The 27,618-nt window shown below is 44.6% G+C and overlaps 2 protein-coding genes across 4 annotated transcripts in view; both read right to left on the bottom strand.

Annotated features, from left to right (window-relative positions):
• Positions 1-6,961: 6,961 nt before the first annotated feature.
• On the bottom strand, positions 6,962-16,620 carry RABIF (RAB interacting factor). Its single transcript, XM_045982119.1, has 2 exons — positions 16,206-16,620; positions 6,962-7,754 (listed from the first exon to the last, which is right to left on the bottom strand). Exons 1-2 carry the CDS (start codon positions 16,503-16,505, stop codon positions 7,509-7,511), a joined length of 546 nt encoding a protein of 181 aa, XP_045838075.1. The 5' UTR covers positions 16,506-16,620; the 3' UTR covers positions 6,962-7,508.
• A 2,442-nt stretch (positions 16,621-19,062) lies between these two features.
• The window catches only part of KLHL12 (kelch like family member 12), a 29,951-nt gene continuing 21,395 nt past the window's right edge, over positions 19,063-27,618 (bottom strand). For all 3 annotated transcript variants that reach the window (XM_045983287.1, XM_045983289.1, XM_045983288.1), the window contains 6 exons: positions 24,444-24,550; positions 23,005-23,200; positions 21,749-21,907; positions 21,337-21,435; positions 20,794-20,980; positions 19,063-20,612 (listed from right to left, as the gene is read on the bottom strand). In XM_045983287.1, coding sequence (XP_045839243.1) covers positions 20,486-20,612; positions 20,794-20,980; positions 21,337-21,435; positions 21,749-21,907; positions 23,005-23,200; positions 24,444-24,550 — 875 coding nt within the window. In that variant the 3' untranslated portion in view covers positions 19,063-20,485. The remainder of the gene's footprint in view (positions 20,613-20,793; positions 20,981-21,336; positions 21,436-21,748; positions 21,908-23,004; positions 23,201-24,443; positions 24,551-27,618) is intronic.

Genomic DNA, 27,618 nt, shown 5'->3' with positions numbered 1-27,618 from the left:
TTTTAGGCAGTTCATAGATGTTACTTGTGTATTTTTTTCTCCCGGTGGTGGTTTCATAGATCTCCATGGGAAAGGGCATACACACATTTTCCCTCAGTTGTTTCTTAGCCGTCTGAGATGAGGTCTTCCTTCTAAATACCTAAGTGAAACAAATTAGCCCATTTCCTAGCTTCGGAGGGTTAACTGGCATTTGGTTTCATCAAATATCTGGACACCCCACAATGATTACCTTAATATTTGTTCAGCACATTCCAGAGGAGTCTGAAGCATCTGTCTCCTCCTGTTCTCACTTCCCGCTGGCAAGGCGACTGCACCCAGATTTTGCCAGTCAGACCTGGAGATCTGAATTCTTGCTTTAAGAAAATCTACAGGTGCAGTGACTTTTTGTTGATACAATTCACGAAGACTCAAAGTTACTGTGTCACTCACCAGGGGGGCATCAGGTCAGCTTCCCCCTGGATTCCTGCACCCGTTTCTCTACAAGACTCTAGACATGTTATTCAAAAGTGTCCTGACTTGGGGCGCCTGGGTGGCTCAGTGGTTTAAGCTGCTGCCTTCGGCTCAGGTCATGATCTCAGGGTCCTGGGATCGAGTCCCACATCGGGCTCTCTGCTCAGCGGGGATCCTGCTTCCCTCTCACTCTCTCTGTCTGCCTCTCTGCCTACTTATGATCTCTCTCTGTCAAATAAATAAATAAAATCTTAAAAAAAAAAAAGTGTCCTGACTTATGTTTTTGAGACTAAATGTTTGTCTAGGTGGTTTGGTGGTTTAAATTCAGGGTGCAAAGGTTAACTTCAAACTCTGAAGTGTGTTCTTTGATCCCAACCCTTGTGTTTTATGAGCCTTCCGGCTTTAAAGTGGTGATCTCTGGTCAAGGGATAAGGTGAGAGAGTGTGGTTGAACATTCAAAGAGGTATTTTGAAAACCCTTGGATATACAAAGCTAAGACATAGTTATTCATTGGCTGTCCCTGGCCCAAGCAAAACAACTCGAATGTTACATCTTACTGAATGTGGGCATATCAGTGATTAAAATGAAGCTATCTATAAATAAAATGGAAAAAAAATGAAGCTATCTGTCCATAAACTCAAAAAGCATAAACTCCACACCATTATCTCTTCCTTGCCTGGTCCTATTAGGCATTCATTCCACCAACTTAGTAGCGTCTGCCAGTTCAAAATGTCCTTCCGTTTCATTATTGAATACAGTGAGTGGGGCTTTACACCCAAATAAAACTATATTTGCAACAGTAAAGCCTGTATTATTTGTGGAAATGACACAAACCAACCTCTCTCAACAATGTGCTTCTTTATAGAGCACAGATTAAAATCAGTTCTCTTATAAGGTGTTTGGATTTATTTCTGTTATCTAGACGACTGCAAAGCTTAGATTTTTTTTTTAAAGATCTTATTTTACTTATTTGACAGAGAGAGAGAGATCAGAAGCAGAGAGGCAGGCAGAGAGAGAGGGGGGAAAAAGGCTCTCCGCTGATCAGAGAGCCTGATGCCAGGCTCGATCCCATGTTGAATCATGACCCATGTTGAAGGCAGAGGCTTAACCCACTGAGCCACCCACATGCTCCCAAAGTTTAGATTCTTCTTCTAACTTTCATCTTTTTCTCTATATCACTCCACTGATCTCAAGCTTAGTGCCATTGCAGACATGCCATTTTTACACAGTTCTTCAGGAATTTAAGATATACCGAAGTTCAGAGGGAAAGGTCATGGTTACCTCTAAGTTTCAAACAATCTAAAGATTCCTGATAAGTCTGCATCCTTTCCGGATAGGTACTTCCTTCCTGTCCTGCCTTGCCACAAAGAATCAAATAACACTGAATTGAAAGGAAACCCACAGTCCCGTCTGGGTGAGGAAGGGACAAAGAAGACAGAGAGGCTTTGTGGGAACAAGAATATCCTGTTCAGGGTGCCTGGGTGGCTCAGTGGGTTAAAGCCTCTGTCTTCGGCTCGGGTCATGATCTCAGGATCCTGGGATTGAGTCCCATATCCGGCTCTTTGCTCAGCAGGGAGCCTGCTTCCCCTTCTCTGCCTGCCTCTCTGCCTACTTGTGATCTCTGTCAAATAAATTAATAAAATCTTTTTTTTTCAAGACTTTATTTATGGGCGCCTGGGTGGCTCAGTGGCTTAAGCCGCTGCCTTCGGCTCAGGTCATGATCTCAGGGTCCTGGGATCGAGTCCCACATCGGGCTCTCTGCTTGTCAGGGAGCCTGCTTCCCTCTCTCTCTCTCTGCCTGCCTCTCTGTCTACTTGTGGTCTCTCTCTGTCAAATAAATAAATAAAATCTTTAAAAAAAAAGACTTTATTTATTTATTTGACAGACAGAGATTGACAGAGATCACAAGTAGGCAGAGAGGCAGGAAGATAGGAGGGTGGGGGACGCAGGCTCCCTGCCGAGCAGAGAGCCCTATGCGGGGCTCGATCCCAGGACCCTGAGATCATGACCTGAGCTGAAGGCAGAGGCTTAACCCACTGAGCCACCCAGGCGCCCCAAATTAATAAAATCTTAAAAGAAAAAAAAAAAAACATCCTGTTCATCTGCTGGTGAAGAATCAAGGTAGACAGGGAGACCCCAGGGCCGTACCTGACCTATCCATTCTGGAGCCAGTGCCAACATTGCAGAGGTAGTACCTGCTTTTCAAATGACTGAGTTACCTAACAATTGACGGTCACTCTAGCAAAGTCGCCGAAGTTGAGTGTGTCTGTGAGCTTGCTTTTCCCCCTATTGTCTTATCTTGAAATTCACCCACCCTGGAACAGGGGCAACTGCTCCCTAGGATGGAACCGCCTTTCCACCCTGTGCCTATTTCACATCTCATAGCAGAACCCATTTAGGACAAAGTAGGGAAGGATTGTGTAAACCCACCAGGAGTTGGTCACTGTTCCCTCACTTCCTTAGGACCATAAGTGTCCCTAGCCCACATTTAATCTCCTTACCAGTTCCCACAGGTCATGGTTCATCCTGGCCCCATATCTGAAATAGGATGTCTGGGGTCACCAGGTCTGGATTTTGAAGGGACCCTGCTCGAATTGTCACAGATGACTTGTTCCTGATGTGCAAAAATTAGAACCACTGATTGTAACACTGTGCTTTGGGTACACATAGTTTTGTGTCACTGGCTACTAATTACTCATTGTGGATAACATTGTTTCTATACAAGGCTAAATGAATTTTAAGTTTCAATAGATTTGAAGCAAACTGGGTGGATACTTCTCTCGACCTTAAATTCTGATATTTAGACACATTTTGAAATATTCCAGGAATTTAACTCTAAACACAAGAACACCTTGGTCACAATGGAAAGATTGACAATACTGAAGTTAACACCTTTATTTTCTTACCCTGTGAAGACTTAGATGTGGTCATGACCACATAGATGTACGCTGTGCATGATTGTGTACCACAAGTTTTCATTGTCTTTATCAAAAAGCATTGGGAAAACAACAACGGTGCTGTACCTGACCTCTAACCCACTATTATTCACTGCATCGGAAATATAATTCATTCTAGGGACAGCTGGGTGGCTCAGTCGGTTAACATCTGCCTTCAACTCAGGTCATGATCCTGGGGTCCTGGGACTGAGCTCCACACCAGGGCTCTGTGTGCAGTGGGGAGTCTGCTTCTCCCTCTCCCCCCGCTCCTTCTCACTCTTGCTCTCTCTCTTAAATAAATAAATAAATAAATATCTTAAAAAACAAAACCAAATTCCACTGAATTCTTTATTTTGGTTATTGGATTTTTTGAAATTCTAGAATTTGTATTTTTTTCACATGTCCATGTATCTGTTCAAATTCCCTAAATTTGTTTATCTCCTTGAACAGAGTAAGCAGTTACTTCATAGTCTGTGTTTGATAGCTGCACCATCTGTGGCTCCTGTGGGCCTCTTTCCATGGTCTCCTGTTTCACTGGTTTTCTTAATATCTTATCTCATATGCTTGGTTCCATTTTATTGTATTCAGGATATTGTATTAGCAAAATTACTGTAGAAACAAGTCAAAGTTTAGGGTGATGACATTTTTTCTTCAGAGAGAGTTTTTGTCTGCTTATGCCAAGGGTTTGGGGAAATCACTACTTTGGGATCAACTTAATCTGATTTCAAGGACTGGTATCATTGGAAGCCAAGATGCAATCTCCTGAGTGAGCCTTTCTATTTCCTACTTCTGGTTCACCCCTATTCTTGGGGTGCAAAGGACTGAGAGCCTCGACCCAATGTGAGAAACATTTACCGAAGCTACCACCCCCTGACAGGCCCAGACCCCTACTTCTGGAAGGCTGTCACAGTCACCCACCAGCCTCTGACCTGCCCCTCTCCACATTGCAAATGCCCCCAACGGAGGAGTGGCCTGTACTACTGAGTCCGGTTCTCAGGGCCACTCTCTTCTCAGTGGTCCTGGTCCATAATTCTTCAAACACATGTTAGCTCTCTGATGCCTCTGGGTTTTTAAAATACTTTGTCTAGCCTTTCTAGTTGCCCTCAGTGGGATGGTCATCCAAAATTACCCATCTACCATGATCAGGAACCGAGGTTACACTTAGGAGTTGCCTGAGTAGGTTAACACATGGCACAGTAACGATATGGAAAATGTCAGTACCCTCCTGTCCGCCTTTGACTTTGTGTTAAAAGAATTTTGTAGAAACAATTAGGCCTTGGAAAAATCAATTGCTCTCCCTAACAGGAGCTGCCGGTTTCTGTACTCCTAGCAGCAGGTTTCTGTACTCATGGGCCACTTCTGTCTGTGACAAAGCAGTTAATGATTTCATGAGTCTTTTCCTGAGAGCCAATGAGGGCCTATTATGCGTAAGGGGAACAAAGAGGTGACATCCTCATTTTACAGGGACACTAAACGATTAATTAATTAGTTGGCAGACCTCAAGAGAAACCCTAAGGTTCAGGTTTCCGCTTTCCTCTGCTTTTTCAAATTGCGTATTTTTCCCAAGGACATACAGGAATCTAATTTCTACTGTTTAAATGCCTTTATTTCCAATTAAACTGCAAAGGCAGAATAACAACTTGATATTTTTGGGTATTCGGGCAACAATATTTGGCAATTTTCTAGAAAAAAATACAAATGACCAGAAAGTATATAAAAATTTCATTAAACATAAAATAAATGCAAATTAAAACAAGGAGATACTTTTTCTATTAAAGTGGCAAAATATTCTTTTAACAATAATAAATACCCAGTGTTAGGGAGGTTTCAGAGAAATGGGTGCTCGTCTACGCTCCTGAAGGAGGGTGGATTAGCACAGCTGTTTCTGAACAATGTGTGTCAATAATCCATGAAAACATGCATATTTTACTTTTAATAATGTAGGAAATAATTACGAATGTGTATACAGATTTAACTATAAAGTCACACATTACGTCACATTGTTTATAAGAAACTGGAGACAATCTAATAGTAGATCGTTTAAATAAATGATAAGACAGAAACATAATGGAATGCTAAAAACATGGGTGTCCATGGATGGTTATCTGTTAACATGAGAAGTCATTATTTTGTCAAATGGAAAAAGCAAGTCGTAAAAGAGCACAGTATGATATTGTATTTATTTTTAAAAACCATACATGTTTATATATACATTTAGAAAAACACTGAGAACCGGAGTTTCACCACACTACCAGAAGCAATCTCTGGATGGTGGAAATGAGGGATTAAAAAAATGTTTATACCCCATTTTTGTGTTTATCTTCAGTGAACACATACTATTTGTGATTAAAAAAGGAAAAGTCAAAAATCTAATCTAAAAAAAAAAAAAGCTCTGCTTAGGTTTTGGCTTGTGATTGAAGGGGCCATGTGCCCCTAGAGGCATCTACTTGGTTTTGTTCCTTCTGACCTGAGTGGATAATTCTCACAGGTGTTTTTCTGCAAATGCCATAATCACGGACATTTGTCTAGAGAACAGCTCTCTCATTTTCAACTAGAGCTCACTGAGGCTATGACTGGGGAAGGAAGCCACCTTTCTAGAGTATGTTGGTTGCAAATCCGTGCCCAAGGCCCACACTTTTTAGTTGGGGAGCCCTTAGAAAAGTTCTGGGGAGAAAGAAGGCAGAAGCAAGCAGAGAACAGATACAGAAGGAGAGGCTATAGATTGTAAGGTTTGTTTAGACCTTATTTCAATTCTAGGGTCTCCTCAATCTTAGACGTAGGGCTTATGCGAGGACACCTGAGACCTGGTCACAGAGATTCCTAAGATGTTGAGTTATTTCAGAAGAGAAATGACAGAACAAGTGACAGTCATACTGAAGGGTTACTCAGTCTGCTAACCTCGAACTGTTAGAGCAGTCCCCACAGCTATAGAGATAGTGGCATTTGGACAGAAAGTCTGTGTTCTGGGTTGGTACAGGGATTCCAAGTGAACCAAAACTCCGATGAGCATGCCTGGTAGGTTCAGTAAGTGATGACTCTATCCATCAGAGAAGTCTTTCCTAAGAACAAAGGAAGAGTAACCTGCACAGATAAGACAAACCTGCAAAGTCACATACAATGTGGCAAGTGTCTGTCCCTCCTATGTCCCACATCCTACACTCTGATTCGAAGCCAGGGCTGAGTTTTCCTTGGGTTGGCTGCCAGATAGGGTTGAAAATCTGACTCTCAACTTAACAGCTATGATGTAATGAGAAACCACAGCAAGATTGGAAGGGAAAAGGGGATATATTCATCTTCACAATAAAAAGTCACTATCCACCTAGAGGCTCGGCTCTCAAATATGGTATTACAGGTGTGTCCAAAGTAATGTGTGTTTTTTTTTTAAAGATTTTATTTATTTATTTGATAGAGAGAGATCACAAGTAGATAGAGAGGCAGGCAGAGAGAGAGAGAGGGAAGCAGGCTCTCTGCAAGCAGAGAGCCCGATGTGGGACTCGATCCCAGGACCCCGAGATCATGACCCGAGCCGAAGGCAGCGGCTTAACCCACTGAGCCACCCAGGCGCCCAAGTAATGTGTTTCTTAGTAGTAGTTTAAATTCCGAAGTCTGTAAATGCTATGCTTTTAAAAATAATAAATTACTGTAGATAAAGTTAGTCATGCGACAAAGTCACTCTCAGAAAGAAAGAAAGTTGTACGCTTTCTTGAAAGAGACAAAAATGTGGCACTGGAACTATTAGCATGAGCATCAGCTGTCATGTGTCGTCTTGGCTAAAAGGATGGATGTTGCTCTTACAGAGCGAGAAACAAGGGAGCCCAGGGTCAGGGAGCCCAGGCGGGATGCCAGGGATGAGATTTGTGGACGTGTTCCAGTGTCCTGCAACTGGGGGATAAGGGAGATCAGGAGATGTTGGGCTGCAAAGTGAGCTACTTAAGAGGCATGCACTTGAGGCTTTAAGGAAGCGGGGTCAGCCCTAGGCATGTTCAGCCGGACATGTCGATACTCATCATTTACATCAGTACAGAGAAGGCGACGCCAGAGCAAGTACACCAGCTTACATGCCAGTTCTCGAGGGGAGTAGCTTTTATAGTCGCTGCTGGAGCTGTGTCCCCCTCCCCTCAGTTACTCATGGGAAACCCGTTCCAAGGCCACATAGAAACTGTTCTTGTCATCCAGGCAATGCCAGCCAATTGGTCCGATTTCACAGTCTGCGCACACCAGGAACTTGATGTTGCCCACGTCCTTGGTGAAGCCCACGTTCTCAAAGATGAACATGTCATCAACCAGCCAGTGCTCCTGGAGGAGATCGCCATCAGGATTGCTGCTGTCAGCCAGAGCGGGCTTCTTTCTCATGGAGGGAAGGAAAAGCTGCAGTGGAAGAGAACACAAGGAATTCGCAAGCTGACTGGCCCAGTCCCATCGTCACCCCATTCTGCTGATACTTTACATGCTTCCTGGCAGTTTCTTGGAATGAAAACGAAATGAGGAGTCCAATCACTAAGTTTTGGACCAGGATGTTGGGTGGCTTTTCTGTTGCCTCTAGTCCATGCCCGGATTCCTTAAGACACATGAGAGAGGTAACGTGCTGTTGTCATGTGGCTTTACCGCTGTCCTTACCGTGGTCTGTAAGGCCCTGCCTGTTCTTAATCTCCGTCTAGGTCATTCTGCTGCAGCCAGCTTCTGCTGAAGCCACTGGCCTTCTTGCCTTGCCTTGCCTTCTGCAGACAGGATGAGTGTGCTCTGCCCTCAGATCTTGGCAAGGCTGGCTCCATGATATTCAGCTCAAATGCAACCTCTTCTCTGACCAAACAATCTCAGTTAGCTTCCCATACTGCCCATTGTATTTTATTTTTGAAAATGCCTTTCCTGGGGTATTAATTGACACATACATGGCACATATTTGAAGTGTATAATTTGATTCATTTTGGCCCATGCAAATACTGATAAACCATGACCAGCAAGATGACAACTGTATCCGTCACCCCCAAAAGTTTCCTTATGCCACTACCTCTTTATTGCTCATCATTCTCTGAAATTACTAATTTATTGGCTTAGTTATTGACCACGGGTCTCCCTCCACTAGAATGTAGGCCCCAGGAAAGCAAGGAGCTCACCTTTCCCATTCACTACTATAACCCCGGTGCCCAGAATAATAACGGATGCAGAGCAGGAACTCAACTATTTATCAAAAGAATAAATACAGGATATCTGGCTTTGCTCTATTCTAATAGTGTTATGTATATGCTGGATTTATCTTACAAAAAGAGCATTAATAAGGAAAAACTAGTTCTAGAATTTGGAGTATCATCCCAAGGATCCTTGTACCCATTAATCAACATGCCTTCCTGATCATTAGAACAAAGCTTTGCGCACATACACACCCTTCAATTTTTTCCCTATGGTTAGTTTACACACCTTTAGCTGCCCCAGCGTACTCAAAGAAACGATGCCAGCAAAGCTTGTTACCTTTCTGCCCCTCATCATTATGGCTGCTGCCAGTACAGTCATTTTCCACTCCAGGATACACTTCTACTGCATCCCCAAACTCTAATAGGATGGCCTCAGGGAGTTAGTCTGACATTAGCAAGCAGAATAAAAGCAAAACACATTTTTTAAAATTAAAACAAACAAACAAACAAACCACACTGATATTAGTCCAAAAGAGGCAAATGCTTTGGGACAGATGAATAAGTCTCTTCCTGAACGCTACAGTTAGGGAACTACAGAGCTGCTGGTCTGTATTCAATACCCTGGAATTTGCACCTCTGAAGTCTGGACCAGATTCTGGCCAGTGGCTGTCCCTAATAGGGAGGCGGGAGCACTGCAAGGAGGAGGGAGCACAGATCCAGAACATTTCTACTCCCCATCTTCCAAGCACTTGGCTTACGAGCACAGGTGTCTGTGCACTACCCTATGGTGTGACACCTGAGACAGCATTTGAGGATGTCACAAAAGAGGACAGTCCCTCCTCCTCTTAAAGTCATCCTTTCACCTCATCTAATGTTTAAATGAGTCCCCAGTGCTTTGTTTTACCCTAAGTCAAAATGGGAACAGGCAGAAGCGAAGAGGAATCAAAATTCAGGGACCAGGAAACCTGAGTTCCAATCCTAGCTCTCTCTGTGGGCCTAAACTTCCCTACAAGTATTTCTGGCCTATAGTGTAGGTGTGAAAGCAACATCTTAACTAAACAGAAGGTGAGTAAAACTTTAAGGGGAGAAAAATCAAAGACTTCTTAAGCATTAGCTTAAAAAGTGTCTAACAGGGGCGCCTGGGTGGCTCAGTGGATTAAGCCGCTGCTTTCGGCTCAGGTCATGATCTCAGGGTCCTGGGATCTAGCCCCGCATCGGGTTCTCTGCTCCGCAGGGAGCCTGCTTCCTCCTCTCTCTCTGCCTGCCTCTCTGCCTACTTGTGATCTCTCTCTCTGTCAAATAAATAAATAAAAAAAAAAAAAAATCTTTAAAAAAAAAAAAAAGTGTCTAACAAAGGAGCACAGCTTCCCTCCTACTGTATTTTTTTTATAAGCCAAAACACCACCTTCGCAGTCCCTTCTGAGTAGTGATTTTTTAAAAAATTTTTCTTAAAAAATATTTTCTTTATTTGACAGAGACAGACACAGTGAGAGAGGGAACAGAGAAGCAGGGAGAATGAGAAGGGAGAAGCAGGCTTCCCGCAGGGAACCTGATTTGGGGTTTGAACCCAGGACCCTGGGATCACGACCATGAGCCAAAAGTAGATGCTTAATGATTGAGCCACCCAGGCGCCCCTCTTTTGAGTAGAGATTTTAAAGGAGATACTATAATCATTCATTCAAGGGGTCAGACTGGGTCCTGTTCCCTTTCTTTCTAAACATACCCATTTTTATTTAAATCCTGTAAGTCAGACCCACAAGACTAGACCTATTTATGTGTACGTTGTACAAGTATCTGTGTGGATCCCAACCCATTCTCTGCAGCATCCAGGGCTACTGCAGGGTCAAGTTTGGGGATCTAACATTTGGAATACAAGTAGGCTTTTTAGATAGATCACTGGGGTGGAAATCAAGATATTACTATCTAATTTGAGGCTGCTAACTCAGCTGGTTGGGGGCCAAAGTCACCAGTTCCCTCCCTGACCAGGTGGGTTAGCTGCTCAGGACCCCAGCCAGTACCCTAATCCTGGACCATCTCTTCAAAGAGATGTAGAACATCCCCACTCAGTGAGTGAGAGTGTCAGCGGACTCCTTTTGCTTTTTCAAGAACTGCTAACAGGGGAGCCTGGACGGCTCAGTCAGTTAAGAGTCTACCTTTGGCTCAGGTGATGATCCCAGGATTCTGGGATCAAGCCCCACCTCAGGCTCCCTGACCAGTCTGCTTGTCTCCTCTCTCCTTCGGCCCCTCTCTCTGCTCATGTGCTCTATCTCCCAAATACATAAAATCCTTTTTTTAAATTTTTTTTATTTTTTATTTTTTTTAAAGATTTTATTTATTTATTTGACAGAGAGAGATCACAAGTAGACAGAGAGGCAGGCAGAGAGAGAGAGAGAGAGAGGGAAGCAGGCTCGCCGCTGAGCAGAGAGCCCGACGCGGGACTCGATCCCAGGACCCTGAGATCATGACCTGAGCCAAAGGCAGCGGCTTAACCCACTGAGCCACCCAGGCGCCCCATAAAATCCTTTTTAAAAGAGAGAGAGAGCGAGCACAAGCACGGGGAGAGAGACAGTACAAGCAGGGGGAGCAGCAGGCAAATCTTTGAAAAGGGGAAAAAAACTGGTAAGTACTCTTTTATTTTTTAAGATTTTATTTATTTATTTGGCAGACAGAGATCACAGGCAGGCAGAGAGGCAGGCAGAGAGAGAGAAGAAGGGAAGCAGAGAGCCCGATGCAGGGCTCGATCCCAGGACCCTGGGATCATGATCTGAGTCGAAGGCAGAGGCTTAACCCACTGAGCCACCCAGGCACCCTGGTAAGTACCCTTTTAAAAATATTTTCTTTCTCTTTGTAAAAATCCATTCTCATGGTAGAAAACTTGGCAAGCATGCTACATACAATATAGGCGAAAATAAAAACTGTTAAAATATACAGTAAACTTCTAGTAACTTTTCGGAAATTTTCTCCCTTCTGTATCTGTGATGGTTTTAAAACGTGCATAAATTCTTTGACAGTCCTTCCACCAGGAGGCGGAGTCCATGCCTCTCTCCCTGAGCCTGGGCAGTCCGCTGTGCCAGTCCTGATGAGTCACGTGTGAGGGAGGGGACAGGCTAGCTTAGAAAAGGCCTGGCCACTTTTGCCGGTTTCTGTGGGAACACTTGCTCCGGGAGCCTTTAGCTTCTACGTAAGAATTTTTTACGTAAGAATTGTGGCTCCTGAGGCCCCGATGGGGAGAGAGGCCCCTGGAGCCTGTCCCAGTGCTCAGGTGTTTGAGTCTTCCCAGGCCACAGGCAGACACGTGAGGGAGACAGCGTTTCAGATGACCCTTCTGACCGCACACGAAAGACCCCAAATGAGAACCGTCTAGCTAGGCTCAGTCAACTCCCCAAACTGTAAAGCAAAAAAAATGTTAATAATTTTAGTCACCAGTCTTGGGTGGTTTTGTTACGTAGCAACAGAGAATTAGAATATTGCCTAACATAGTTGAGATGCACGTTCCATTCTAATTCCTAATTTTTTGTGATCAACTATATATACATACCATAAAACTTATCAATTTAAAAAAAGACTGTATTTCAGAGAGAAAGAGAGACCGAGCGTGAGCAGGGGAAGGGGTTAGAGGGGAAAGAGGATCCTCAAGCAGGCTCCCTGTTGAGCATAGGCTGATGGGGGTTGGGGGTGCAGTTTCCCAGGACCTTGAGATCAACTGGCACTTGGTACCCATTAAACACCAACTCCCCATTTTCCAGTCCCTGGCAACCACCGCTGTGCTTTTTCTGTGAATCTGACTACCCTTGGTACCTCATAAGAGTGGAATCATACAGTAGTTGTCTTTTTGTGACTAGCTTATTTCACTTAGCATAATGTCCTGATTTTTAAAATGTTTAATCAGTTTTAAAGTTTTATTAAGGTAATTATAGGTTCGCATGTAGTGAAGAAATAATACAAAGACACATATGCTAGTTCTATTTAAGAAACAATACAGAAATTCCATGTATCCTCTTTTTTGGTAATACAGTTTCCCCTGATGGTAATATTTTGCAAAACCAGAGTATAAAATCACAACCAGGACATCAAACGGAAACACTCCGCTGCTTTCATTCAGATGTCCCTAGTTTACCTGGACTCCTTTCTGTGCGTAACGTGTGTATATAGAGTTCTGTCAAGTTTACCCTGGGTAAGTTCATGTCTCCACTACCACAGTCAAGACACCGAACAGCTCCACCAGCAGGAGGATCCCTCTCGTCACCTTTTTAACCAGACTTACCAAAGCCCCCGGCCCCCATTCCTAACCCCGGCAATCACTCACCTGCTCTCCATTTCTAAAACTCAAAAGCGGCACAGAAATGGAATCATATAGTATGTAATATTTGGGGACTGGCTTTTTCACTCAGCAGAATTCCCAGGAGATGCGTCCAAGTTGTATGCATACTAGGTCACTCCACTGTAGTTCACTGCAGCGGATGGCTGGCCAGTCTCTTTAGTCACTCCCCTGCTGAAGGAAACCTGGGCTGTTTCCAGTTGGGGGATATTATGAATAAAGGAGCAATGGACGTTCATGTACAGCTTTTTGTGTGAACACAGGTTTTCATTTCCCCAGGATACAGGTCCCACAGTGTACTGGCTGGGTCGTGGATTAAGGACATGTTTTGCCTCAGAAGAAAGTGCTCTTGGGTGCGCCCTCAGGTCCTCTGCTCTCATACTCCTCACCAAACACAGCTCTATACCTTCTCTCTCTGAGTTAATCTTCCACTGCCCACTCCTGCCATGAATCTCCCGCTCCAAAAAATGGAACAAAGGAAATTACCCTCTTCTATTATAAAATCATCACTCTTTCCTATATTCTCAAACTTTGGTGAGTGTTTCCCTTTTCTCTTTGTTTTCATAGAAATGAGGCTCTTGGCCGAGGACACCACCACTGACTCCTGGGTGCTGCCCATTCTCTGACACTCTTCCTACTTCTGGATGGGGAATGGGAACCAGTGCTCTTCTTGCTTCCAAATTATTACTCCTACATCCGCACATCCACCTTTGCTCCTTTAAGGTTTCTGCCATCTGGTGACCTGTCACGGTCATCTGAAGGATACCCTGTGGTATCCACAGCTGACTGGCACCTGGCTTAGGTTCCAAAAAGGAAACTTTTTGATTCCACATCCTACCCTCACTGATGGGCTTCTACTCCGCAAGGGGATGAGTCCTCCCCAGAGCTCCCTCACCTCCTCTATTCCAATCACCTCAACTCCACCTGGCCTCGTTTCTTGCCAGTTTTATTACATCCTGTCTTCTGGTCAAGTTGAACTTTTTAGTTCTTCAAACATACCATACTTCCTCTAACAACAGTGAAACATCACACTGCTGTTCCCTCCATTTCTGTTTGGCTTCATTATAATTTCCTCTGTCTTCAACTTTAGATAAGATTTCAAGAAGTACCGAATTCAAGGGTATGAACATTTTATATGTAAAACCGAACCAGTTAAAGGGGCACCTGGGTGCCTCAGTTGGTTAAGCGGCTGCCTTCAGCCCGGGTTGTGGTCCTAGGGTCCAGGATCGAGCCCCACGGTGGGCTCCTTGTTCAGCGGGGCGCCTGCTTCTCCCTCTGCCTCCTGCTCCCCCTGCTTGTGCTTGCTTTCTGCCTTCCAAATAAACAAATAAAATCTTTTTTAAAAAAAGATTTTAAAAAAGATTTAAAAAAAGATTTTATTTATTTATTTGACAGAGAAAGATCACAAGTAGCAGAGAGACGGTGCGGGGGTGGGGGAAGCAGGCTTCCCACAGAGCAGAGAGCCCGATGCAGGCCTCGATCCCAGGACCCTGAGCAGAAGGCAGAAGCTTAACCCACTGAGCCACTCAGGCACCCAAAATAAATAAAATCTTAAAAACAAAACAGTTATAGTTATAGCATTTGCAAAGAACACAAGTTGCACCAAATAAATAAATAAAATAAAACAGTAAATAAAATATAAAAAAATAAATAAAATCTTAAAAAAACCCCCAAAGTTACAGGACTTACAAAGAACACATGCCAGGGGCACCTGGGTGGCTCAGTGGGTTAAAGCCTCTGCCTTTGGCTCAGGTCATGATCTCGGGGTCTTGGGATCGAGCCCCGCGCTGGGCTCTCTGCTCAGCAGGGAGCCTGCTTTCTCCTCTCTCTCTGCCTGCCTCTCTGCCTACTTGTGATCTCTGACTGTCAAATAAATAAATAAAATCTTTAACAACAACAACAACAACAAAAAAGAACACATGTGCACCAACAGTGGCATACTAATCCATTCTCTCCCTGCTAACCCATTATTTACACTGGGCAAATAGCTTTTGTTCACTAATTTATTTAAACCTAATTATCTACTATTATCTTATTTATGTGCAGTGTTTTTTTTTTTTTTTCTTTGAAAATTTTATTTATTTATTTGACAGAGAGAGAAATCACAAGTAGGGAGAGAGGCAGACAGAGAAAGAGGGGGAAGCAGGCTCCCGGCTGAGCAGCCAGCCTGATGTGGGGCTCTCCATCCCAGGACCCTGAGATTATGACCTGACCGAAGGCAGAGGCTTAACCCAATGAGCCACCCAAGCGCCCCATGTGCCCAGTCTTAAGTGTAGGAGATATGCAGGTGGGCAAGATACAGGACCTCACAGGCTAGTGGTATAAATAACAAATACTACCGATGTTGTAAACTCAACTGGGATTACACATGTGAATGAGCTTTGTAGTCTTTAGGCCATGGTTTCTCAATCTTTGTTCTACTGACGTTCTGGGATGGAGAATTCTTTGTTGTGGGGCCAGGCGGAGGGAGGTTGGTGTCTTGGGCTTTGCAGGATGCCTAGCAGCATTCCTGGTTTCTCTGTACGAGCTGCCAGCAGCACCCTGTTATAGACTGAGTGTGCCCCCCCATTCTTATGTTGACACCTAACTCCCAGTGCGTTGGGTCATGAGGGCAGAGCATATTTTTAGGGACAATTCTGAGTGACAGGGTATGCACATACCTGGAATGAGATTATACTTTGCACTTTCCTGTGGGTATGCTACACCTCGATAAAAATTTACCAAAATACAAAAACTGTTTTCAGCGTTCCCCATTGGGGGTGATGGCAGTATGAACAGATTACAATTCGTACCTTGAAGAAAAGATTAAAACAAATTAAATCTTCCTTCAAAACTGACTTGAGGTGTTCATCCCACCTGAAACAGGATTCGTGTGGGAAACTCTGCGTTCCACCCAGTACCCTGGTAAAGCGTGTGTAGGTCACGGGAGGCATCTGTCACATTCCCTACACCAGAGTAGTTTCGGGAGCTCCCCCTGGGGCGGAGAGGCCGCCCGACGTCAGGGAGAGCGGCGGGGCGGCGCGATGCGGGCCGGGAGTCCGGGTACACCGGACGCCATCGGGCCGCTCCGCAGCGTGCGTCCCGGCGCGCCGGGCCCTGAGAAGCCTGTGGGCTCGGCTCAGCCCCGCACCGCACCGCACGCGGAGCAGCAGCGTCCACACCTAGCGCCGGGCGGGGGCCGGGGGTCGGCAGTCCCGGGAGACCGGCCCCGGGCTGCGCTCCTGCAGCAACTCCAGCGCGGACAGCCTCGGGCGGAGCCGGGAGGCGACTAGGGGCGCGGTCTCCGGAAACGCGCGCGGGGACCCGGACTCCAGCCGCCGCGGCCCCTGTGAAGACGTGCGGGTGTGAGGCGCCTCCAACCTGCCTCCCTACCTGTCGGCGGGAGAAGAGAGCGGTTCCTGGCTGCAGCACCCGGGAGCCACAGCGTTGGCACAGCACCGCCTTCCGGTTTCGGCCCTCGGCTGACACTAAGTCGTTTAGCGGCTCGGCTGGTTCCATCGCCGCTACCGCCACGGCTCCCTCGGCCACCGCCGCGCAGGCGCTGTCTCTGCGGGATCTTTCCGAACTGCGCTGGCGCGGCTTTCCGAGACGGGGCGGGGAGCGTGCGGCCACTCCCGCTCTGCGCAGGCGTCCGCTTCCCCCGCTCTGGATTCTACTGCGCAAGCGCCCCATTCATCGCTTAACCTGAGTGGTTAGGTGTCCGCTGGCTTTGTGACAGGGTCACTCACTTCCTGGGACGTGACAAATCCTCTCTTCATACTCACCTGGTCACCGGCCTTCCCTTATTATTGGGTAAAACCCGGGTAGGTAATTCACTAAAGTTGACCATATCTTTGTTTACTTAAATTTAAATTTGGTCTTAGGAACGAATGGGGACGTTTCTGGAGGCGATGTGAAGGGAATCCGGGTCACACTACACATCAGCAAGTCTTACCCACATTAGTTCCTTCGGTGAGAGACTATTTAGAGGGATATGTACCTTTTTGGTGTTGGAAAAAGATGCCCGGAAACTTTAATTGCTGGTCTCTGTTCTGATCATACTGTTTACTATGTGGCAAAACACCGTGTTGACACACTTTAGAAACAAACCTTTTGAATCATCACAGTTTCCTTATGGGGTTGTCACTAATTACTCCCAGTGCACAACTGAGAAAGGTAAATATGAGAAGGGTTACTTTCCAGGGTCAATAGATCCAGGCATGGCTTTAAAGCCACTGCTCTTGGTCATTACACTATACTTTCCTGTTCCATTTGATTAGATCTCTAGCTTACCTGTTTTAGTGCATTAGGCCATGGATATCCTGAAATGGCAAGGGAAGGAGAACATGAAGGGGAACTAAGCTATTGATTAGGTAATGTCTAATCTACTACCTACCACCACCATCTGCATGTTTTTCTTCATCTTTGTCCTTCAGTAATTCAACATTGAGTGAGTCGTTCTGTAATATAATCACACCCTGACAATACAATGATAATAGGGACCCTATATTTGAGAACATAGTCTAAACAGGAAGTCATACTCCAAACCAATGACATGTGCTAAAGACTACCATGGGAACGAAGTAAGTGGAAGCCAGGATTAGGGAATAATCCCCATCTGGAAAGTCAGAAAGGCTTTTCCTAGGTGACATTTGAATAAGGCATCTGAATGTGACTAGGATCTTTTTTGAAAAGCAAGATTATTTCAGATAGAAGAACAGAATACCTAAACAAAGTTGAGAACAAATTTAAGAATGGTTAGTAGTTCACTGAACTACCTATACCTACGGGAAGAGAGAATAGTAGAGGGAAGTAAGATCAGAATGGTAGAGCGGGCCCAGAGCACCATGGGTCTAAAGTCACGTGAAGGAATTTGAACTTTTTTTTTTTTTTTTTGAAGATTTTATTTGACAGACAGAGATCACAAGTAGGCAGAGAGGCAGGCAGGGAGAGATGGGGAATCAGGCTCCCTGCTCAGCAGAGAGCCCGATGTGGGGCTCGATCCCAGGACCCTGAGATCATGACCTGAGCTGAAGGCAGAGGCTTTAACCCACTGAGCCACCCAGGCGCCCCAGGAATTTGACCTTTGGGCAATGGGAATCTACAGAATTTTGGGCTAGGAATAACTTTGATATTCCCTGAAATTTTGCTGTATATTAGATATTGTAATGATCCTAGTTGTACTTTAGGAAGAACACTGATGACAAAATGCAAGGGTTCTAGACTGGAAGAGTGTAGGTAAAACTATCAGGAGGCTATTACTCCAGGAGTCTGGGCAAGAGATATAGGCCTGAACTATGCGGCAGCAGAGGGAATACAAATATAGCAATGTATTTGGAACTTTAAAAGATAAAATCATGTAATCTAGAAATGAACTGGATGTATGTATTTTAATAGGGGCGACACAAGATAAATGATAGATCTCTGAGACAGGATAACTAAATAGCTGGCTGCCATCTAAGAGCTAGAAAAACAGGAAGAACCCCTAAATTAGGGGGACCTCTGTACACCCATGAGCAAAGCATGTAAGACTGGGAGGAGTGGAAAGAGAGCAAAGAGTTTCAGTTTCTGCAGAATATTCAGTTGTGGCTGCCATATATGAACTATTTGGGAATCTGGTCTGAAACTCACAAAAGTCAGCAGTAAAGATAGCCATCAGTTCTTTACCCCCTCACTTTCCTGCCTCCCCTGGAGCTCTTCCTGATAGGAGGAGTCACGTTTCATAGCCGTGGTCTGATCAGCAGGCACAATCCATCTGCTGAGGAAAGGTTGGCAGGCTCCTTTACAGAAAATAACTTCCTCTTTGGCTCCCCCTTCCCTTTTCTCTGGAAGTATCAGGATTTTTTGCAGTGCTGCAGGGCAGGCCTTCCGGATAGCTGTTTACGTCACGGGACAACTCTAAGCGAATAGAAAAAGGACTGGAGTGAATAAAATCCTCAAAGTCAAGAGGGTACGTACTAAATGAGTTCAAGATTGAGTCCTCTTTATTCTGTTTGGCTTTCAAGTAAACTACAAGTGTGAGAGGAGTCGATACCTATGCCATTTTTATATAAATATTTCGTGATGAGAATCCCCACAAGGGTAAAGGGGTAGGCTACCTCTTACCCATGTCTAACAGAGAAACACAGAAGAGCTAGTTGGCTATCACCTAAGGTGAATGGGAAGAAGAGAAAGGACATACAGCTGACCGCCTGCTCCCCCCAAATATCTGCAAGACAGTGCTGGTTAGCCATAAACTCTCTTACAGGCATTTGAGACAATTGATTTTTAATATTTTCTTAAAAAAATACAAAGGAAATGAACTCTTGAGGTCAATACAACTCAGGGAAAGAGGAAAAAATGGAATTTTGGAATAAAGGGAAAGTGCATCCTTGTTTAGGTTATCACATCCCCAACACTCCCAATACCCACAAAACCAAGAATTTCACTCCAAAACACAGGGGAGCCTTGCATGGTGGCTCAGAAATGGCGATACCAAGTACTGGAACTAACAAAAGGATTTTGGTTGTTCTTGATTATTCTGTCCTGGGATGAGTAAAATCTACTCTAAGGACAGGTGAGGGAACCTTCTAGTAGGAAAAGCACTCATTGTACCGAACACAGCAGTAAAAAAGCACTCCTCAGGAGGAGTGTGCCCTTAAAAGAAACGGGGCTGTAATCAGGCAGCTGCATCTATAGGCTGCTGCACCCCACCCCCATCCTCAAATAAATAGTAAAAATAGTAACGAAGTATAATAGTGTAGTAGTATTTGATTCAACACAGAAAGAGTGTCTCACCCACTCAGGGAAAACCATGCCATGGATAGGTGAGCCCTGGCAGGAAATAAGACGATTGTAAAATCACAGGTACTTCTAGTTTGTTCCCAGACATACTGAACTCCCACATTTATTCTATATCTTTTCACCCCAACATTTGTTCACTCTTATTCTGTCAGTCTCCAGTGCCAAGATGCGCACCATTCTAGTTCAGAAAGACCATGGGGAAATAAAAAGATCCTTCCAATAATACACCCTTGCAAATCTTTCAGGTTATACTTCAGTGGTGTTCTAGGTTCACTCACATTCCATCAAATTCCATTGACCTCCCTTACTCTAAACCCAGTCCTGATATACCAACCCTGTCCCTTAAAGGAGTGCCAGGTCTCTCCCCAAGCCCCCCAGATTTTGACAGGGGGCTTTTCCCTTTGTTATTCTCCAGAATGGAATTGTGTTGCCCCTAGCTACTGCAGACTAGGAAAGATATTCTTGGAAAACAAGACTTGGGTTTTACCCAGCTTACTCAAGTTCGTATCCTTCCAATCATCTACACGCTGGATACTGCCCACATCTAGTAGGTCACACTCACCGTCCTTCTCTGCAGTACATGAGGCACAACAGATACAGATTCTCCTGAGCACACGAGTGCTCTCTACACCAGAAGGAGAGGTGATCTGGCCTCTCAGATCCATTCTGTGTGCACGGTCTTCCCTTGAGTGTCTGTTACCCACCCTCCTCACGGACAACTACCAGCGCAAGGCGGAGTGTGTGTCAAGTAAGTACAATCATCACTGCGCTGGTGCTTGTAATCATCCTGTGCACACAGTGAGAAATAGATATTCTGGAAAGGATCTTTGACTCTCCCATAAACTGTCCCCTGGACTGGTCACTAGCTCTGGATGGTGCTCCAACAATGGTCACTTCTCTCGAAGAACACACACGCCAGCATCACAGCGCTGGGTTCCCATGGATGTCACTACTTCCCAGTTGTCGATGATAGGGTCATAGCACTCAATGCTACTCAGCAGGGAATTCCCATCATATCTGAGTGGGGAAGAAGCAAAAGAAGAAAATAAATTTTCTCTTCCTTTCCATACAGTCCTACATCAAAGGCCACCACTGGAGAGGTCTCCCCCAACCTAAAGTCTGTCTTGATCCAAGAATTTGGATTGCATCATTTGGTCCTGAATGCATGACGACTTTAGTCTGGCTTCTAAATCCTTACCCTGCAATAGCATAAAGTCTCCCTCGAAGCACCGTGGCCCCTACATAGCATCGTGGAGTGGTCATACTAGTGACAGTTGTCCAGGAATCGGTGCGAATGTTGTATGCTTCCACAGAAGAAAGGTGGGCTGTACCATCAAATCCCCCTACCACATAAATATGGTCATTCAGCAGGGCTACTCCTGCACCTGGGGGAAAAGAAGGCATAGCAAGTGAATACTACTAACCTTAGGATCAGAATTCTAAAAACAAAACATGATCACTGATAGCTAGCTGAACTCTAAGGTAGTTGAGGGATGTGGACTAGGGCCAGACAGGCCTAGAATTATCTAGTTGTCTTTATTATCGCTATATAGTGATAATAAAGATAGTGATAAAAGATAGGCAAAGAGAAGAGAACCTCACTCCTTTTACTCTGTGCAGTGAAGAAAGAACTTCAACTCTGATTTGTTGATCCCCCATTTTTGATTGCAGCACCACTGCATAATGTAAAGATTTGTCAGCATGGTCTACTGTCCTTTCCCTTAGATATGACTGGTCTTACCAGAGCGTTTGGTGGCCATTGGTGTAACATTAGTCCAGTGTCCTGTGTGGGGATCATATTTCTCAACTGAATTTAAGATATTCAGGCCATCATATCCTCCTGAAAAAGCAGAGAGCATTTTGGAAAAAATGGGAAATCCTCATGCCCATTCCCAGGCTGCCTTTCTCTGAGTGTTTCAACGAATTCTTTTAATTTCAGTTCTTAAGAGTTTCAATAATCTGGAGAGAGATCTGACAGTACCCTAATTTCTGCTTCCACAAAAAAGATAGTCCCAGCTAAGAGAAAAGATATGAGGATAGACTAGAATTTTAGCTGAAAAAGTCTATGAACTTTATTTTATTGAAAAGGGATCCCCACCTAGAAGTTGCCACCCATTAAGTTCCCTCCCACTGCTTCTTCCCAGACTGAATACCTAGGCAGTAGATCACTCCGCTGGCCACAACTAGTCCAGCGCCCTCCCGGGCTGTCTGCATATCTCCTAGCATGCTCCACTGGTCAATGTTTGGGTCATATCGCTCCATACTGGTATGACGCCTGCTTCCGTCAAAGCCTCCGGACACATAGATCATATCTGCTCAGAATGAATGAATCATAGACTATTAGAAGATGAGAGATTTCGAGGCGCCTGGGTGGCTCAGTGGGTTAAAGCCTCTGCCTTCAGCTCAGGTCATGATCCCAGGGTCCTGGGATCGAGCCCCACATCGGGCTCTCTGCTCAGCAGGGAGCCTGCCTCTCTACCTACTTGTGATCTCTGTCAAGTGAATAAATAAAATCTTTAAAAAAAAAAAAGATGAGAGATTTCTAATAACTCCTCTCTTTATAAATTACCCACAAATACTTCAAATGTTTGGGAACGAAAACAAAGTGTTTTTCATGGGTAAGTCAAGTCTTATAGATAAGGAAGGAAGACGTCACAGTTAAGACATCTGAAAAGATGGGGTGCCTGGGTGGCTCAGTCATTTGGGTACTTGACTCTTGATTTTGGCTCAGGTCATCATCTCAGGAGGACTGTGGGACTGGGCCCCATGTCAGGGTCTGTGCTCAGCAGGGAGTCTGCTGGAGATCCTCTCCCCTCTGCTCCTACCCCTACAACACCCCTGTTAGTGTGTGCCTGCACTCTCTCTAAAATAATAAATCTAAAAAAAAAAAAAAAAAAAAAAGACATCTAGGGGTACCTGGGCGCTTCAGTTGGTTAAGTGTCTAACTTTGGTTCAGGTCATGATCTCAGGGTCCTGGGATCAAGCCCCGAGATTGGAGGGGTGGTGGTCCCTGCTCAGCAGAGAGTCTGTTTCTCCCACTGCCCCTCTCCCCACTTGTGTGTGCACTCTCTCTCTCTCATAAATAAATAAAATCTAAAAAAAAAAAGGACCCCTAAAAAGAATGGGGTCAGATGGAATCCTCAAAGACTGGCTCGAGTTTGCAAAAATACAACTAGGGCCAATTCTCCACTCAGCACACCGGAACTTGATTTATCAACTCTGTTGTCAGTGCTGAAATTCCCATTAATACTGAAAAGCTTTGGTAACATTACTATTTCCAAAAGCAAAAAGAAATATTTATCCTTATCAGTATCTTCCACATTTCACACTCCTGCCAGCTAACAGGAGAGGTATAAACACTGATTCAGCAACAACAAAATGGAAACAATGCCCTGCACACCAAGCATACCTCCTAGGGTAGTGGCTCCAGCGAGGCCTCGTCGGACATTCATAGGGGCTACGGAATACCAGACCCCATCCTCATCTGCTGTGTAGTCGAGGCATTCCACTGAACTGAGGCGGGAACGGCCATCATAGCCACCAATTACATAGATCCGGTCATGTAGGGACACGGAGGCCACATAACGTCTCTTACGAGTGATGCTCTATGGGTTTAGGAAAGAAGAGATACAGATCATTTTAGGCATGCAAGTCTTAGACTTTACTTTTTGCTAACCTTCCTATTTTTATCTACATTCCTCTCCTTCACAGTGGAGACCCTCATGTGGTCTACTGAATGAACACCCTCTTGCTTGTTATGATGCTTTTCAAGATGCAACCCTTCTGAACAGCCTCTTTCCAAGGTTTCCAAAAAGTTTAATGTCTTCCCATTATCCAGTATCTGATTCCTTTCTATTCTACTATCTATTCCAGGGCTAAAGAACTTTATATCCTTTATATCCTTCTATAAGGCAGAAAAGTGTCCCCAAACTGCTGATCAAAGGGCCAGAAATCCTAAAAGTCAGGAGGGTAGATTAAAAGATTTCCATGTTGGTAGAAAGATTACCTGGGTGGCTCAGTCGGTTGAGCTCGTCTGACTCTTGATTTTGGCTCAGGTCACAATCTCAGGGTGGTGGGATCAAGCCCGGAGTTGGGCTCCTAGTTCAGTGGGGAATCTGCTTTTCTCCTCCTCCTTTTCCCTCTGCCCCCGCCCCGACTTGACTCCTCTTGCTCTCAAATAAATAAATAATCTTTTTTTTTTTTAAAGATTTTATTTATTTATTTGACACAGAGAGATCACAAGTAGGCAGAGAGGCAGGCAGAGAGAGAGAGAGAGGGAAGCAGGCTCCCTGCCAAGCAGAGAGCCCGATGTGGGACTCGATCCCAGGACCCTGAGATTATGACCTGAGCCGAAGGCAGTGGCTTAACCCACTGAGCCACCCAGGCGCCCAATAAATAAATAATCTTAAAAAAATTTTTTTTCCCCATGTTTTCTCAGAATTATTATTGTTCACCAGCACTAAAAAGAGACATATAGAGGGACAAAGATACAAAGACTTCAAGTAATCACTAGCTCAATGTAATATAATTTAACACTGAGTTCAGTTTAACAGAGCATGGTAATAGAGCATGCTGGGAGTTACACAGACAGTTCAGGAAGGTGCCCCAATAGTGGTGGGGCAGGAAAGTTTAATTTGACACAGGGCCTTTGATAGTTCTGAAGTCTGATCTTCTACCTAAATGGTCGATAACTACTGGCAGACTGATCTAGAACCCACTATGCCATTATGAAGAGCATCATGTGGTTACTAGGCTTTGCTACTTGCAGGGCTGGATTAGTTATGATCTAGAGTCAGGGACCGAGGACATTTAAACTCTTTCCCCATGACTGGTTCCCCCACTGCTTACTGGCAAAAAGCTCCACTCCTGAGTCTTGGGGTCATATTTCTCTACCACATCGATGGGAGACTGCTGGCTTCCAAAGCCCCCGACCACCAGAAGCACTTCATTGGCTCCTGAGGACAAAGAAAGAAAAAGACAGGTTACTTTACCATTCCAGGGGAAATGTAAGTAGAAACATAGTAGAAAAGTAGAAACGAAAGTAGAAAAGATTTTGTTTTATGTGGCACAGAGAACAATCTGAAATAGGATCTTCATCATAAGGCTGCCTAATAGGAAATTACTTCTTTCCGAGGCACTAACTCTTGAGGACCTGGATCTCTGAAATTAGAATTTTAAGACAACATCAAAACTCCGAAGGCAAACTTGAACACATTCCAACCTATCTAGATGACTCTGGTTGACACAGTAAGTGAGGTTCTCAGTGCAGGTAGGGGGCTAAAGGTAGCTTCCCTTCTCAGCCTGTAAAACTCAAAATGGGAGTTTTTGGTAATGATGGGGAAAGAACATTCTCCTAATGTTGTCTCAAGAAAGTTGGAAGTTATGGTTTAAGAACCAAGTGATAGATTTGTAAAACTCTCTTTCCATGAGATTTTTCCAATTTAGCCAACTTTATGATCATGTTCCCTGCCCATTCATCACAACTGCCAGGTAATCATAACAGCAGATTTTTAAAGAGACTTTTTCCCCCTATTATTTTCCCAAAAAAGGTATTTTGATGGCCTTTGTGTCTTCCCCTCTTCCTTAAAGCCTTCTTGTGATACCTCCTCCTCTACCTCTTCAAAGAGCAAAGTCTTTTGAGAAAATCCTCTGTACATGTGCTCTACTAGAGCTCACGGAGAGAATCAAGCATTTTGTAAATTCAATTACTAGAATGGCACTGAGGAAACCAAAGCGATCTTATAAGTAACTAGGCTTGAAAGAGCAAATGGAGTACCTTTAAAAAACACAGATGCGGGACGCCTGGGTGGCTCAGTTGGTTAAGCAGCTGCCTTCGGCTCAGGTCATGATCCTAGCGTCCTGGGATCGAGCCCCGCATTGGGCTCTCTGCTCAGCGGGGAGCCTGCTTCCCATCCTCTCTCTGCCTGCCTCTCTGCCTACTTGTGATCTTTCTCTCTCTATCTCTCTCTGATAAATAAATAAAATCTTAAAAAAACAACAACAACAACAACAACAAAAAAACACAGATGCAGGAGCACCTGGGTGGCTCAGTGGGTTAAAGCCTCTGCCTTCGGCTTGGGTCATGATCCCAGGGTCCTGGGATCAAGCCCTGCATCCAGCTCTCTGCTCAGCAGGGAGCCTGGTTCCACCCCCCTCTCTCTGTCTGCCTCGCTGCCTCCTTGTGATCTCTGTCTGTCAAATAAATAAATAAAATCTTAAAACAAAAGAAAACCAAACCACATATGCACCCCAATGAATAATGGCTCTGACAATTATTATCAAAAGCTACTATAATCATTAAGGAAAAGCAAGAATACTATTTCATAATGCTCCACAGGAAGTACACCACTATCACCAATGAAGTATTCTTGCTAAAAAAAATGAACCCAAATCTTGAAACTTACCTACTAGTCTAACCACCAGTTTATAGGCAATTCAGGGGACAGAACATACTAAATGACACTACATGGATGCAATCAGCAAAACTGAGAATGTGGGAAATTCTACAAGTCAAACAGCTTGGTTTCTTCAACAAATAAACTGCAAGGAAATACCAAAGTAGGATGGAAAAACCAATGGATTAAAAGAGCCTAAAGAGAGGGGCACCTGGGCGGCTCAGTGGGTTAGAACCTTGCCTTCAACTCAGGTCATGATCCCAGGGTGCTGGGATGGAGCCCTGCATCGAGCCCCACATGGGGCTCTCTGCTCAGCAGGGAGCCTGCTTCCTTCTCTCTCTCTCTCTGCCTGTCTCTCTGCCTACTTGTGATCTCTGTCTGTCAAATAAGTAAATAAAATCCTTACAAAAAATAAATAAAGAGCCTAAAGAGAAATAGGCTCAGTGCAACATGTGGACCTTGTCTGGATCACAAGTGGGGCAATATAAGTGTTCAAAAACAAAACTGGGGGAATATGAACGTGCCCTTGACATCTGATGAGAATAAACTGGTTGTGGGTTTTCTTTTTTTAAAGAGTTTATTTATTAGAGAGAGAAAACACAGCAGGGGGAGCAGCAGGCATAGGGAGAAGCAGGCTCCTTGCTGAGGAGGGAGCCCGATGTGGGACTTGGACCCTGAGATCATGACCCGAGCTGAAGGCAGCCAGCCAATCATCTGACCCACCCAGGCGCCCCTGGTTGTGCGTTTCCTTTGAAGAGTGAGAATGGCATTTTAAACACATTTTATTTATTTTATTTTTTTTAAAGATTTTATTTATTTATTTGACAGAGAGAGAGATCACAAGTAGGCAGAGAGGCAGGCAGAGAGAGAGGAGGAAGCAGGCTCCCTGCGGAGCAGAGAGCCCGATACGGGGCTCGATCCCAGGACCCTGCGGGGCTCGATCCCAGGACCCTGAGATCATGACCTGAGCCGAAGGCAGCGGCTTAATCCACTGAGCCACCCAGGCGCCCACCCAGGCGCCCCTTTAAACACGTTTTAAAAAAGCCCTTTATCTTTCAGAGATACATATGAAAACATAATATATATGGGTAGAATTATATCCTGAGATTTGCTTCTAAATTGGCCATGAGTTGCTAATTATTGAAAATGGATGACAGGTATGAGGAATCATTACATTACTCTTTTTCTGTATATGTGTGAAATTTTTCCTAATAACTCACACATGAACCCTTAAGTTTAACCTCATTAAAGAGAGCATCTGTCTTGTGTACTTGCCAAATAAAATAAATGGATCCTTTTCCAAGGTGAGCCAGTAAGCAGGTCTCAGGAGTCAGTTCCTTTTAGAAAAGCAAAGCATTTGAACAAAGGGTCCTTTCATATTATGCTTATTTGTGCATAGAATTCCTTCATGCTGGGAGAAGCCAGAACCACAAAGTATTTGCTTCTTCCTTGGTAGCATTATTCCCCTATCTGTCCCTTTCTTATGGCACCTTTTCTCTCCCTTTGATTTGAACAGAGGTAATAAAAGCAATCCTTCTATCCGAACATATTTCCCCTTATAGACAAATACGATGCTAGGGGCACCTGGGTGGCTCAGTTCATTAAGTGTGAGACTCTTGATCTGGGCT

The sequence above is a fragment of the Meles meles genome, chromosome 17 (genome assembly GCF_922984935.1).
Source record: "Meles meles chromosome 17, mMelMel3.1 paternal haplotype, whole genome shotgun sequence".
Classification (NCBI taxonomy): domain Eukaryota; kingdom Metazoa; phylum Chordata; class Mammalia; order Carnivora; family Mustelidae; genus Meles; species Meles meles.
Note: the sequence above shows the minus strand (reverse complement) of the source record. Positions and strands in the feature narration are given on the sequence as shown.

Coding starts and splice junctions, on each gene's coding strand:
- RABIF (XM_045982119.1), bottom strand. CDS start 16,505: ATGGGGCGCTTGCGCAGTAGAATCCAGAGCGGGGGAAGCGGACGCCTG. Junction 7,755..16,205: donor CTCTCTTCTCCCGCCGACAG/GTAGGGAGGCAG, acceptor CTTCCACTGCAG/CTTTTCCTTCCCTCCATGAG.